Raw genomic sequence first — 13,425 nt, forward strand, 5'->3', positions numbered from 1 at the left:
TGGGTAAATGAAAACCTGTACACACCATGATTTGAAACCTTGGGGACCCTAAGCAATATCACATTTGGAGTCAGTTGATTTAATAAAAAAAAAAAAAAAAGGACAATCATGAAGTGCTTGCATGTTAAGTCCTTAAAGTCCCAGATTAGATGTCCTGATTCTAAGCTGTATTCAGGTATTCTTTGACAGCCTTGGTAACTAAGGGAGAAGTGGTTTTTTTTTCTATCTTCCCAATGAGAATTCTTGATGGAAAACAGGATTCATGAGGTCTAAAGAGAATGTACAATTCTAAGAAGTATGTTTCATGTTTTGAAGAGACCTCTGCAATGATCAGAAAGTTTGAACCAATTTAATATAAAAAATTAGGACTCTGTGACAGAGGTTGACTTTACACAGTTGAGCTAGCATCACTCTATCCAGTGTCCCTTACTCAGAGGAATGCCTGGGAAACTGACTGAAAAATTCTTCAGCTGATTCAGAGGACTCTGACACGGTGTCTGGTCACTGTCTGCTACAGTCAAGGCATAGCACTTTAGAATCTGGATCCAGGACTTAGTGATAGTCATCAATAATGCAGACATTGTCTTCTGCTTGGATAGGCTTCAGAGCTGCATTTTTCAAAGCTCCAATGCGAGAATCTTTCAATGGAATCACACTGTAGAAACAATAACATGAGTAAGAGAAAAGAAGATCACTTCTCAAGTATGAGCAGCATATTTGTTTATATTCATTCAAGCCTGGGTATTTGCATTTCTCAGAGCCCCATTCAAACATCCTATGAAATGAATAGAAGCTTCCAGAATTGTGAATATGAATTTGAAGGAAATTATTTTTAATAAGGAGGTAGAAAGTCACACCTTTTGGTTTCAAAAAACTCACACTGGTCTCTTTCAAGACACTCATGCAATAGAACACAAAAATTTATAATCTAAGAAGACAAATACCACACATCAAATTGAAGTATTAAACCAGGATGCACAATCTCAAAGATGGCCAGAAAATGGTTTGGCTGGTGTTTTTCTAGCTGAGGACTGTGACCCTTTAGTGATGTTATTTAGTGGTATGTATCCTGTATTTAAGATAAATATATATAAGTATACAAAATATCAGAGCATATCAGATGTAATAAAATACAATTGCTTCACCTAAGCGTGTTCTAGATCACAGAGTCAAAAATCACACCCTGCCTTAACAGTCAAAATTAGAAAGCCATGGGTTAGATGAGTTTTATACCATGAATGCTCACACATCAAGTGTACACAAAGTTCATTTGTGGGGTTTTGATATCAATGCTTTTGTAGAAGTTGTCCATAGACACTATTTTTGTTACCCAAGCATGCCAAGAAATGAAATGAAATGCAATGAATCATTACTCTGCTCTGATCTTTAAATAGATTAGTCATACATGTGTGGAAACAGGTTAGGTATCAGAGCTCAAAATGAGTCAATGTGATATAGCTGCCTCCAAAAACAACATCATGAGGAAATACACCTTTTTGTTTTTGTTTTGTTTGCTTTCCTATATTATACAGCATCTTCTACAACAAATATTTTCTTTTCTAACTAGGTGATTGAAAACTGAAACTTTAAAAAAGTAAACATTGAAACAACAAAAATGAACTAAAAGATGTTATCATTCATGCTTTTCTATCTGTAGGGAGTACTTTTGTTTTGTTTTTTTTTCCCCACTCTTGGAAGCTGACAGTCAAAAACTCCTAAAAGTCTGGTTATAGACTCTAAGAGACCTCCTGTGTGATGTGACCTTGGACGTCACTTAACATTTCTAAACCTGTTTTCTAATTAATAAACTGAGAATAATACTACTGCCTGTCTCACAGGTTTATTGTTGTGAAGGGCATGTCTGCAATAATAAAATCCAGCATGTATGGAACACTTGCAATATGCTGGAGATTATTCAAGGCGTATTTTGTGGACTGGCTCATGTGATTAACTCAGATGTAGGAAAGACTGGGTACAAACATCCAATGAAAGAGAACTAAGAATAATGGATGGCAGTTAAAGAGGGACGAATTCGGAACAAAGAAAGACTTGGCTTAAAACCCAAGCTGGACCAGATGAAGCAGTTTATTTTGTTGGAAGTAGGTAGTGGTTTCCAACCTTTACAGATGCTTGAAAAAATGACTGCAGGGATGCATACAAAGAAGATTTAATTTTTTATTGGGTGAAGGGGTAAATTTGCAAAAACTGTAAATTGAAATGCCTGTGAGGCCAGACAACTAATGTAAATGAACAGAGCAGTCTGGGTATGGAATAATAGGGGATGGTGGGAACCGTGGGGAGCTGGAGGCATGTCCCTACCCACTGCCTTTGCGGGTCTTCAGCCTGGAGGTGTCTTCCTGCAGATTTTAGCAGAGCTGCCTTCTGCTTCTTTGGGGCTCACTCACATAGCCTACTGCCTTGCTCCAGTATTCCCCATGGTATTTCTCTAGAAGTTCTAAAAGGCCCTGCTTATTCATTTATATGTTTTCTGTCTGTTCTGCTCATCTTTTCGGAATATAATAGAGATTCAATAGACATGCAATAAACAAAGCACTGAATGAAATCAAATAACAAACCCATTCAAACGATCCCTGAAACAATATCTGCAATTTAGTTCTCTTACTCTAAGAGATAAGGTTTGAGGTGTCATTTCTTTAGCAGTTATGACACAATTCCAGAGAAATATAGAGATGCGTGGAGAAGGAAATAGCAACCCACTCCAGTATTCTTGCCTAGAGAATCCCAGGGAAGGAGGAGCCTGGTGGGCTGCCATCTATGGGGTCGCACAGAGTCGGACACGACTGAAGCAACTTAGAAGCAGCAGCAGCAGCAGCGTGGAGATACTAAAATCATCACTGGAAGGTTGAACAGCAATGGAGGTGCTCTATATACTAGATTTTTCAGGATCCAGAGTATAAAATGGAGAACTCGGAAGGAAAAGAGGAGAGGGACAGAGAAATTTTCCTTATGTTTACTAGAGTAAGAACATCAAAAGGCATTATTAACACAAACCATTTCAAACTTACCGTAGTAGCTCCACCTTGCTCCCCAGGCAAAAATATCCTAAATTGAGGGGGAAATGAAGAGAAAATTAAACATGCAAGCCAAAGAGTTCATGAGATTTTTTTTCCAAACCAGTATATTATTATGATTATTACTTTAATGTGAGCAAAAGCAGTACAGCTCTGAGTCCAAAAAAAAATTAATTTGAAAGAAAGAATATTTTTAAAAAGAAGCAGAAAAAAAATCAATCTGGACCCTAACCTGATAACTCCAGGTAACTTCTCTTGAATCTCTAGGGGCCATGTAAGCCCCTTAGTATAGAGTATCTTGTGATTCGTAGGTTTAGTGTATTGACCTACATGCCCTAGCTTACTTTAATGCCATTATATTTCACTGAAAAAAACCCTGAATATTGCGCTTCTCCCATAGAAGACAGGTTTTACACACACATACACACACAACTGGTGGAAGGAGACCAGGAGGCATGGATGACTGTGAAACACTTTGTTCTTCTACTAGCTCTGAAATCATGTACCCTCCTAATGTCTCTTGTGCTTCTTCTATTAAGTGGGTGTTATAAAACCATCAAAAGTTTTACTCCCAATAGGGATAAAAAATTGTTATTGAGGGAATGGGAAAAGAACAAAATGGGAGGGAACAAATGTTGTATATTATAGTCGCTTTTGACTTACAAATCTCAACTTTACACAACCAGTGCTTATTTCTTCATGTTTATGGAACAATAAATTAAAGATAAATAAAAAAGAACAAGGTAAGAACCAAAGAAGTTACATGAAACTGATATCTTATGGAATGTACAGCTACACGCAGTTGATTCAAGAATACTCCTGTGGGCTCAAGAATATTTCTGAATATTTCAGTCCTGAGGTGACTTACTTCTCCTAATCCAGAATACCACAAACATGACCAACAATGCCAAAATAGTAACTGAGATTCCAATGTAGACTTCCTTGTTGGTGCTCATCCATGTTTCTTGTGCCAGCGCTGCAATCTACAGAAACATCAGCAGATCAAACACAAAACAGAAAAATAAAGTGATCTTGTTAGCATTATAGGCAGAAAACATTTCAGAAAATAATATACCCAGACTAATCCTTATTTATTGGCCCCTGGCTAGTTCTGGATCATGAGGGGTAAGACCAAATGATGTAAAGTTATAGCTTTATGATGAAATTCTAAGACAACTCAAAATTCAAAATGTATTTTGGGGTGGTGGAAATGTTTACATCTTACTTGCGGTGGTATTTAGAGAAGGGTACAGATATGTTAAAGCTCAAACTGTATGCTTCAAAAGAGTGTACTTTATTATTATAATTTATATATATTTTTAAAATAATAAGCTCTTTTCATAAATAATCCTCTTATGATACTAATCAAAAACAATTTTGTTCCTATATAAGTTGCCATGGAGGTGCTATTTGAATGTGTTCAGTTACTGAAACTGGCCATTAATTAAAACACTTTTTTGAACTAGAATTCAAGATTCTATATCTTTATAAATGGGCATGAAAGTAGCTGCTCAGATTCATGGCTCTGCTTAACAATTAAAATGCTGTGCAATTGGGAAAAAAAATTCCTAGTGTGACAGATCATAACTTCCTAAAGTAAACCCAAAATATACCAGGCCATCATGCTTGCCTCCTTTACATAGCTTAATTCTAATTCTAAAGATGTCCTACCAGGTAGGTATTTTAACAGAAAGGAAGTGAAAATCAGAGAAAAAGATTAAGTCTCAAGTCTCCTCCTGCATAAGAGTTTAATCTCTGGAGTCAGAATCCCAGATTAACTTTTATTTAGTTGCTCTGTGACCCTAGCAAGTTATTTAGCCTCTCCAAACCTCTTTTTCTGTCAAATGCAGATTAAATAGGGTTCTTGGGAAAGGTACTTCAGGTACCTCCTGATAAACACTCTGAGGAATACAGAGGAGGGTGACCTAGCCTCTGACCTGTCCTTGCCTAAATGGAAAACAGTCAGTGCCTTGGGAGGGAAAAGCTGTGTTATCACCTTACTTGTAGCGGGGAAAGCAGTTAGATGGAACACAGGGTTACAGGAAGCAGTCTTTGCTTGCTTTTTAAAAAATATTATGTTACATAAAAACTGAAAGTTCATTTTAGAGTGTGCAGCTCAGGATAAAGAAAGGAAAACAAAAATCAACCATAATTTCAACATCCAGAAATAGTTACTATTACCATTTTTCAGTACATACTCTTAGAATTTTATCTTTCTAGTAGTTTTCTTAACAGACACAGTTACCATATCCAATGTATACTACAGTATATACATCATTTTATCTTGTATCTATAACCTATATATAATAAATATATATATATATATTTTCATTTTTGGCAATGCTACTTGGCATGTGGGATCTTAGTTCCCTAATCAGCCATCGAACCTCTACTTACTTCATTGGAGGCATGAAGTCTTAATCATTGGACTGTCAGGGAAGTCCCAATGCTATCTGAAAAGCTAGTTTTTTCATTTAACAATTGACACTGTCTTCTCATGGCAGTAAATACACTGCAGTGACAGCATTTTTAGTGGCAATAAATGGGCATGCTTAGTTGATAAATTATTAATCTCTTATTATTGAACATTGAGGTTGTTTATAACATTTTCATGATTATAAACAGCAGCAATGTATATCTTGTTTTATACATCTTTATGTATATGTTCATTCTCCTCTTAAGATACAGCTCAAGAAGTTGACCTATTGGATGGATATATATGCTGCTTGGTTTCAAGATACTTGGGAGACACTTCATCTCTTCACGGTCAAGACACAAAAATCCCACGATTGTGTTACCACCTCTTGTGAACTTGCTTCTGTATTGCTTACATTATATAGAAGAGATTAATTGCTACTGAATATACCTGTCCTGCAGGTAACTGAGGTCAAAAACAATCTTCTCAGAGTTTTGTTTCTTTTTTTAAAACTAGCATAAGTCTGACTGACATGACATTTACATGGTGGCAGTTCTGCTATTTAACAAGCACAACAAATTCAGCCCATGTCCATCAGATCAATCAGTACCCATATCATCAGAGTGATTAAAATCTTTCATATCATTCCTACGTGGTAGTGTTCTCATTGTCACTAAGTTATGCAACATAAGGCCATTTGACATCACATTAACCCCACTTTGCTTGAACTTGAATATCTCTTACAATGTCCATGCTGCAATTTCTCACCACTTGCAATCAAGATTACTCTCATACCTGAGTCTGTTCATGTTTTTTGCTTCTAAAAGTTATTTGCACATAGTGAAAGGAAAGTTGTTTCACCCAAGGGAGCCAAAAGTAAAAATCTCACTGATAAATTCTTCTAACTTACACACAAAGATAAGGCTTTGATGAACATCATAAGACTATAGTCCCTTGGATTTTTCCCAAGCTACTTGTGGGAAATTACACAAATTACACAAATCATAGAATCACAAAGTTGTTGAAGACCTTAGGACCTTAATATGTCATCATATGGGGAGGATTATATATAGAAAGACTCAGCAGTGGCCTCAAAATTTCTCTATAGGAGGAAAATTAGATTGGAAAAGGATATCAGGGGGCCTATGTTTAAGGAACCATACTTTCATTGACATAATATTTTTGATGGGGATGGCCCCCATTCCACTACATCAATTCAAGGCATGTTATTTCTCTAACAATGATCTAAGTCTTTCTTGTTATATAATGTTAAGTTACTATGCCTGAATGAATTCACTCTTTTTTTCTTATCTTATGGTCAGGAGAAATTCTGTCTTGGCTGTATATGTGTGCCTAGAGAAAAATATCACTTTTCAGGTATTTCTAACAAAGTAGTGCATCTATATAGACTTGTAAAATTAATTAAACTATCCCTATTTAAGAGTCAAATTGTTTCTTCCTTTATTTTTTTAAATTATAAAGAATCAATCTGTGGTCTAGTCTGACAATAATAATCTCTAAATGTAACTTGATTCCAGAAGAGACATATAAGTGAATCAGGCTAATAAAATAGGAAGGAATATGCTTACAGTTTGATTGTTATGCCAATGGGGATCTGGAGACTGGGTCACAGTGCCATTTCCATCTGCTCAACAGGAAAGAAAATTAATAAGAATTACAAAAAGATATTGAACTTTCCTGCAATCACCAAATATATTCACACTGCCTTCTGGTAATGAAGGGAACATTGAATAATCATATGGCCTAATGCTGTAGGCATCCCAGGAATAACACCAAGTTAGTAAAATTTATTAACTTAAGTAGTAATGTCGTGTTTCTTAACCATTTTGTCATGGACCGTTTGAAAATGAACCTTTTTTTCTCCCTATGGAGGGGGAAAAAAATGCATGCTCACAGAAAATTTACTGACAATTTTAGACAAGTCAGAGTGACCCATTCTCAGAACTAGGTTAAAAATTACCACTTACAGATAAATAATCAGTATTTTCATGGCAGCTCAGAAACTTGCAATGAGTGCTCAGAAGTCATTACACATCCAAAGAGCAGAACCACTCCGTTCAAAATGAACATTACATTGGTTTTACATTCAAAATGTGAGTGAAATGCACTAAGATACCTCAAACAGGTGGCATCCAACTCCTACATTATATGCCAGTGTGCCCAGACACTGATCCAAATGTGCTTTAGAAAATATGTTACATCACTCCCAAGACCAGTATACCTTATACTACCTAAACTTCCAATATAAAAGGATACTATGCCTTAAAGTTTTGAATGCCCAAATTTTAATAATGTTTTGAAACATCTCTTTTGTCCCACAGAACATACACTGTTGGCCCTTCTAAGCAACTATAGGTCAAATGCAGGATTCTCTCTTTACTGAGTATCTATTATATACAAGCACTTTACATCCTTATACCAATTTTCTTAATCCGAAATTTTAGATGAGGTGCTGAAATGGTTGAAGTTTCCAACTCTACTAAAGGACAACAGCCTCAGCTCATAACCACCGCACACACTATGTTCCCATCCAATGTAAATTCTGCAGGTCTCAGAGATTCCTGTACTACTGACAGAGCTATAAAACCATCATTTTCTAATGGTAGTGAAAATAACCATATCCCCCTAAATTTTCACAGTTTACATTACTGTATCTACAATTTAAACATTCCGACACTACTTCTTCAAGAGACAAAGACAGTGTCTACAGTCTAGTCTCTGTATAATTTATGTTATAACCTTAAATCCTTAAGCTATAGAATGAGTGATGTTACAAAAAAATAGCATGGACTTGAGTTAGATGAAACTTGACTTCAGTGCTGACATGTCACTTACCAATGTGACCTCGATCAATGTCCTTTACATACACATTACATACATATGCATGTAAATGTATGTATTTATATTTCTAGCTGGGGTAACCTTGAACTACAAGCTGTTGATAGCACCCGTCTCATAAAGTTATCACATTAGATGATGCATGTAAGGTGCTTAACACCATATTAAACAAATATCAGGTATCACAATTATGTTGCTATATAACAATAGGAGCAAAGGGGAAGGGACACCGTGCAATGGATTTTCCAAATAGCATGTCCTTCATTCCTTACAAACATGTAGTGAGGAATGAAACAACTTGCCCATGGGCGTGCAGCTTGAAACTGCCGTTGGCGGAGAGTTGAATTGAAAGCTGTTTGTCTCCAAAGTAGAACTAAATGTCCTCCTCAGTCTGGCAATGGCAAGAATTAAACCTGCCCTGAAAGAATTAAATGAGATAATGCACAACAATTTGCTGGCACGTGCATCTGAAAAGGTAGGTGCAGGCCCTGTGAAAACCAAAATTCCTTCTAGACTAACATTCTTGGCTTTGTGAGGCTTTAAGCCACGGAAGTGTGACTCAGGCACTGTGAGGACTTGGCTGAAGGGCCTCAGAGATGCTGCCAAGATGGCAGCAGTCACAGAAGTCATGGGGACACAGCTGCTGCAATGTCTGTTCCATGCTGCCAAGTCTACTTGACCAGGTTTTAGTGCCATATTTTAGAGAACAATTTCCCATTTTCTACTTTGTTCTTCCTCTTAGCCTAAAAGTGTGGGGTGCAGTTGCCCCAACTGCTCTTACCTGTATTTTTATCTGCTTTCTCCTTGTTTCTGTGCCAAGAAACACTTCACACCAAGGATTCCACTTTCAAAACCAAATGTCACTATTAGCTAATTTCAAGTAAACTGGTCCCTCTCTGAGTCCCGCTGCATGTCCATTTTCAAATAAGAGCTTCCTTGAATGATGGGCAAAGTAGGCCACTCTGGGTGTTTGCTACAGATTAGCAACTCCTGAGCATGATGAATCATAGGCACAAGTCTTACAAAATCTGACCTTGTTTGGATGCTTCACAGGCACATGGACAAAATAAGCCAGTTCTGCACTACAAAGGGGTTCACATGTGGCACTCTCCAAATATACCACCATGGGTAACAGAGTTAGCTCAGAGAGATGACAATTCAATATCATCTTTCTCCATTATAGGAAAAACAAACTAATCTTACATCTCAAAAGAATATAGACTTTCCCAAACAAGGGAAAACTTGGAGTCTTTGGGAGTGGAATATCACAATCCTTGTGGGACCTGCCTCTTTGGCTCTGGTGTCCATGTCCTCAACCCAACTCAAAGTGTCCATGTGAAATGAAAGCTCGACAAGGCAGCAGGGAAGCCTCCTGAATCTGTGTAGTGTCTGGGGCTTAGAGGAAGCATAAACAGGCGACCAGTTCAGTCTGGACCAGTTTGGATTTAATTGTTTTAAGGCTCTGTCCAGGAAAGTATGCCTAGAAATAAGTTTAAAGACAAGGCTGATTCATTTTATTTAGAAAAATGTGGATATGTATGTGGATGATCCCAAGTCATACAAGCTGCCTGTGTCACTCAAATGTACGTATTTCTGGACATTCTAAGTAACGGTCATAGTTCCAACTCCATCACTTACCTTGTAACTGTGTCCCCAGATCTTTATCTCAAATAACGCTTGTAAGAATAAGTAATATTTCCTCCATTTTCCAAAGGATAAAAACAGATTCAAAGAGGGTAATAAGACATTTGTTCAAGTTGCATAGCTAAGTGGAATAGCCATTGTTGGGATTCAAGTCACGCTTGTCTTATTTCAGAATATGTGCTCTGAACAATGTGCTAGTATTTTATCAAAATTTGAATGTTCCCAGGTGTTCAGGAAAGAAACTGAAGTTACCTGCTGAACAAGAGTGCCATGGTGAGCTGGTGTTTGTTTCATACAGGGTAGTAGGCTGGATTTCTGCTGTCTGAGTTGGAGAAGACAAAGAAGCTATAGGAATGACAAGAACGGAAAAGTAGTGTTCAATTAGTGGAGGAAAATTTACACCCGCAGCAGAAAGAACAAACAAAACTAAATCAGAAATTACCCTTTGACTCTTTCTTAGAAATATATTAATAGATGTCCTTATGGTAGTTACCTGCTATGTAAGCATTTCATTATCATGAATAAATCTGATCTAGATAATGATCTGAGAGCTAAACAATAGAATTATTTCACTTTTTATACTTCTTTTGTTGTTCAGTTGCTAAGTCGTGTCCAACTCTTTGCAACCCCATGACTGCAGCATGCCATGCTTCCCTGTCCTTCTCTGTCTCCTGGAGTTTGCTCAAACCCATGTCCATTGAGTCAGCAATACTGTCTACCCATCTCATTCTCTGCCACCCTCTTCTCCTTTTGCCTTCCATCTTTCCCAGCAGCAGGGTCTTTTCCAATGAGTCAGCTGTTTGCATAAGGTTGCCAAAGCATTGGAGCTTCAACTTTAGCATCAGTCCTGGGGTTGTCATTAGAATTAAGAGGCTTAGTATTATAAAGTCGTTAGCATGTTTCCTGACACAGGATACAGAGTAAGCATTAACTTCACCTCAAGTGTTGGATTACGCTTCAAAATGGATTAAATGATCTCTATTCAGAGCTCCTTGTAAGATAGAATCTCATTCACTTGGCCCTGTTCTGGCACTCTTATTTTTTCCTCATAATTCTATGTTAAACAGGGCTGAATGGACCATCCTTCTTATATGTCCATGACCAGTGGTCTGGCTTTTTTTTTTTTTTTTTCCTTGCTATTAACGATTCCTTTGATAATCTAGTAAAAACCATAGGTCCCTCTCACTCTGAAAATGCTTAAAGTTACAAAAGATGAACATAAGAGGGTGCAATTGTTCACAGATTCTGTGAAGCCAGGTTTGGAAACCTGTTAAGAATCCCTACCCTAGATTGTCCATATGCCTTAACATAGTGCCCTGGATGGTGCATATCCTGACTTTGAAAACTTCTGCACTTACAAGTACTTTTGCTTACCTGGCTGGAGGTCCTTTGTGGGTGCTGGCATTGGAAGAGCAGAAGTAGAGGACCTCGCTGTCACTGGAGCAGTGGTGACTGTCATGGTTGGAGTAGTGGTGTTGATTGTTGTTGGCACAGCAGTGGTGGTGGTTGTTGGAGCAGTGGTGACCATTGTGGTTGAAATAGTGGTGGTGGTGGTTGTTGGAGTTGTGGTGATGGTTGTTTTGGGGGTAGCAGTGGTGATTGTTGTAATAGTGGTAGTCGTTGTTGGAGGAGTAGTAATGGTTGTCTTTCTAGTAGTGGTGGTTGTTCTTGGAATAGTGGTGGTGGTGGTAGTGGTTCTTGGAGTAGTGGTGGTAGTAGTCCTTCTTGTAGTGGTGGCTGTTCTTGGAGTAGTGGTGGTAGTTCTCTTTCTTCTATTGGTTCTTCTTGGCGTAGTGGTGGTAGTTGTCCTTCTTGTAGTGGTTGTTCTTGGAGTAGTGGTGGTAGTTGTCCTTCTTGTAGTGGGGGTTGTTCTTGGAGTAGTGGTGGTGGTTGTTGGAGTAGTGGTGGTAGTTGTCGTTGTAGTAGTAGTGGTGGTGGTCGTTGTCGTTGTAGGTGGAGCTAGAAATCAACATGAAAGCAGGGATTCATCAAGCAGCAGGAAAAAAGAGACTCGTGCTGGGCCTGTGCACCAACACAACCACGGAGACTGTCCCCAGGCAGAACTCAGCACTTATCTCCCATGAACTCCAAGTTCTTGTCATGGGTCAACTAGAATCTGTGACTGAAGAGGGAGTGAAGACATGGTCACAACAAGGCAACAGCGGCATTTAAAGGATGGTATTGTGGGAGGTGTTGCTATTCAAAAATGACACATGGGATCTGTGTTGAAGCAGTTTGTAAAGACTAGTCATACATATCAGATTTACATATCTTCATAAGCATCTGTGAGGGCGGGGAAAGTGTCTAGAGCCTGAAGCTGTCTTTGTCCTCTCAGCAGTACATGACTAGAGCCCAAATAGTAGTTCCCAAGAACCAGACTATTGACCAAATAAATAGCATTCACTTCTGTCAGTTCTAAGGGCACCCTCCCAACATATCTGCATCCTAAATGTGGATTAATTCACATCATTAACATAGCTGGATAACAGAGATGCCATATGCCACCAGGGAAGCCCTGAAAACAGTCATAGATAGTATATACATGAATGGATGAGGCTGTGTTCTAATAAACCTTTATTCATTAAAAAAAAAAAAAACTGTTGGTGAGCTTATCTTATAATCTGATTTGGTCCTATGGCTACAGTTTGCCTACCTGGGTCTAACAGTGTAGTTAAAGATTTTGAAGAACAGTGCAGTCTCAATCCCCTCCCTTCAGTTTGATGTGAAACTTAAGAAAAAGAGGAAGCAAGAAAAACATCTGATCAAAGGAGTATAACAAGGAGGAGATTTAATCAGCTTGTTCCACTAATGTGTCTTGCTCAGGACTAAATATTTCCTACGGAAGAAGCTAGGACACTAAGGCTAGGAAAAGCTGCTGGGGAAAAGCCCTAAGAGAGGTTGAAAGTAAGCTCATTCTGTGAAAAGTGCAAGAAAACTCAAAGTATTGGGTTGGAGGCAGAGAGTCACTTTGGCTCAGTTATGAACCCGTTTCCCACTGGACAGAGCAGTGACTTTGCAAATACTAATCTATTAAAGAATTTATAAGCACTCTACATGTCCCCTATTAATTTCTTTCTTCCTCCAGACCAATCATATAATTTCACAACTCCAAAAATAATCTCTTCTCCACACACAGCCTCCTGCCACTTGTATATAGCACCAGCATCTTTTGGCTTTCTTAAATTGCCTCCTAGATGTTTTCCCAGAGTCAGCTGTTTTCTGCATAACAATTGACCTGATTTTACTTGCCTTCATCAAATAGGCTAAGTATCTTTGATGAAGTTAGGAAAAGTTATGAAATTGAAATATCAAGTTAATTTAAACTAAAAGAGACCTAGCTTATAAAGGCTCTGAATATTGGGCTCTGTTTTCATTAGAAACTTTAGTGGGAAATTACTTACTATGAAAGAGCACCAGAAACCAGGATATCCTTTAGAACCTGCTCCTTTCACCAAGTGGTAAGAAAAATTAAAA

General features: G+C 38.0%; 1 protein-coding gene across 1 annotated transcript; it reads right to left on the reverse strand.

The window, feature by feature from the left end:
• Window positions 1-334: 334 nt before the first annotated feature.
• Window positions 335-12,387, reverse strand: LOC133251547 (hepatitis A virus cellular receptor 1-like). The gene is made up of 6 exons (XM_061424159.1): window positions 11,326-12,387; window positions 10,204-10,296; window positions 7,038-7,093; window positions 3,901-4,015; window positions 3,027-3,063; window positions 335-655 (listed from the first exon to the last, which is right to left on the reverse strand). Exons 1-6 carry the CDS (start codon window positions 11,477-11,479, stop codon window positions 553-555), a joined length of 558 nt encoding a protein of 185 aa, XP_061280143.1. The 5' UTR covers window positions 11,480-12,387; the 3' UTR covers window positions 335-552.
• Between the last annotated feature and the right edge of the window lie 1,038 nt (window positions 12,388-13,425).

This window comes from Bos javanicus, chromosome 7 (assembly GCF_032452875.1).
Source record: "Bos javanicus breed banteng chromosome 7, ARS-OSU_banteng_1.0, whole genome shotgun sequence".
Classification (NCBI taxonomy): domain Eukaryota; kingdom Metazoa; phylum Chordata; class Mammalia; order Artiodactyla; family Bovidae; genus Bos; species Bos javanicus.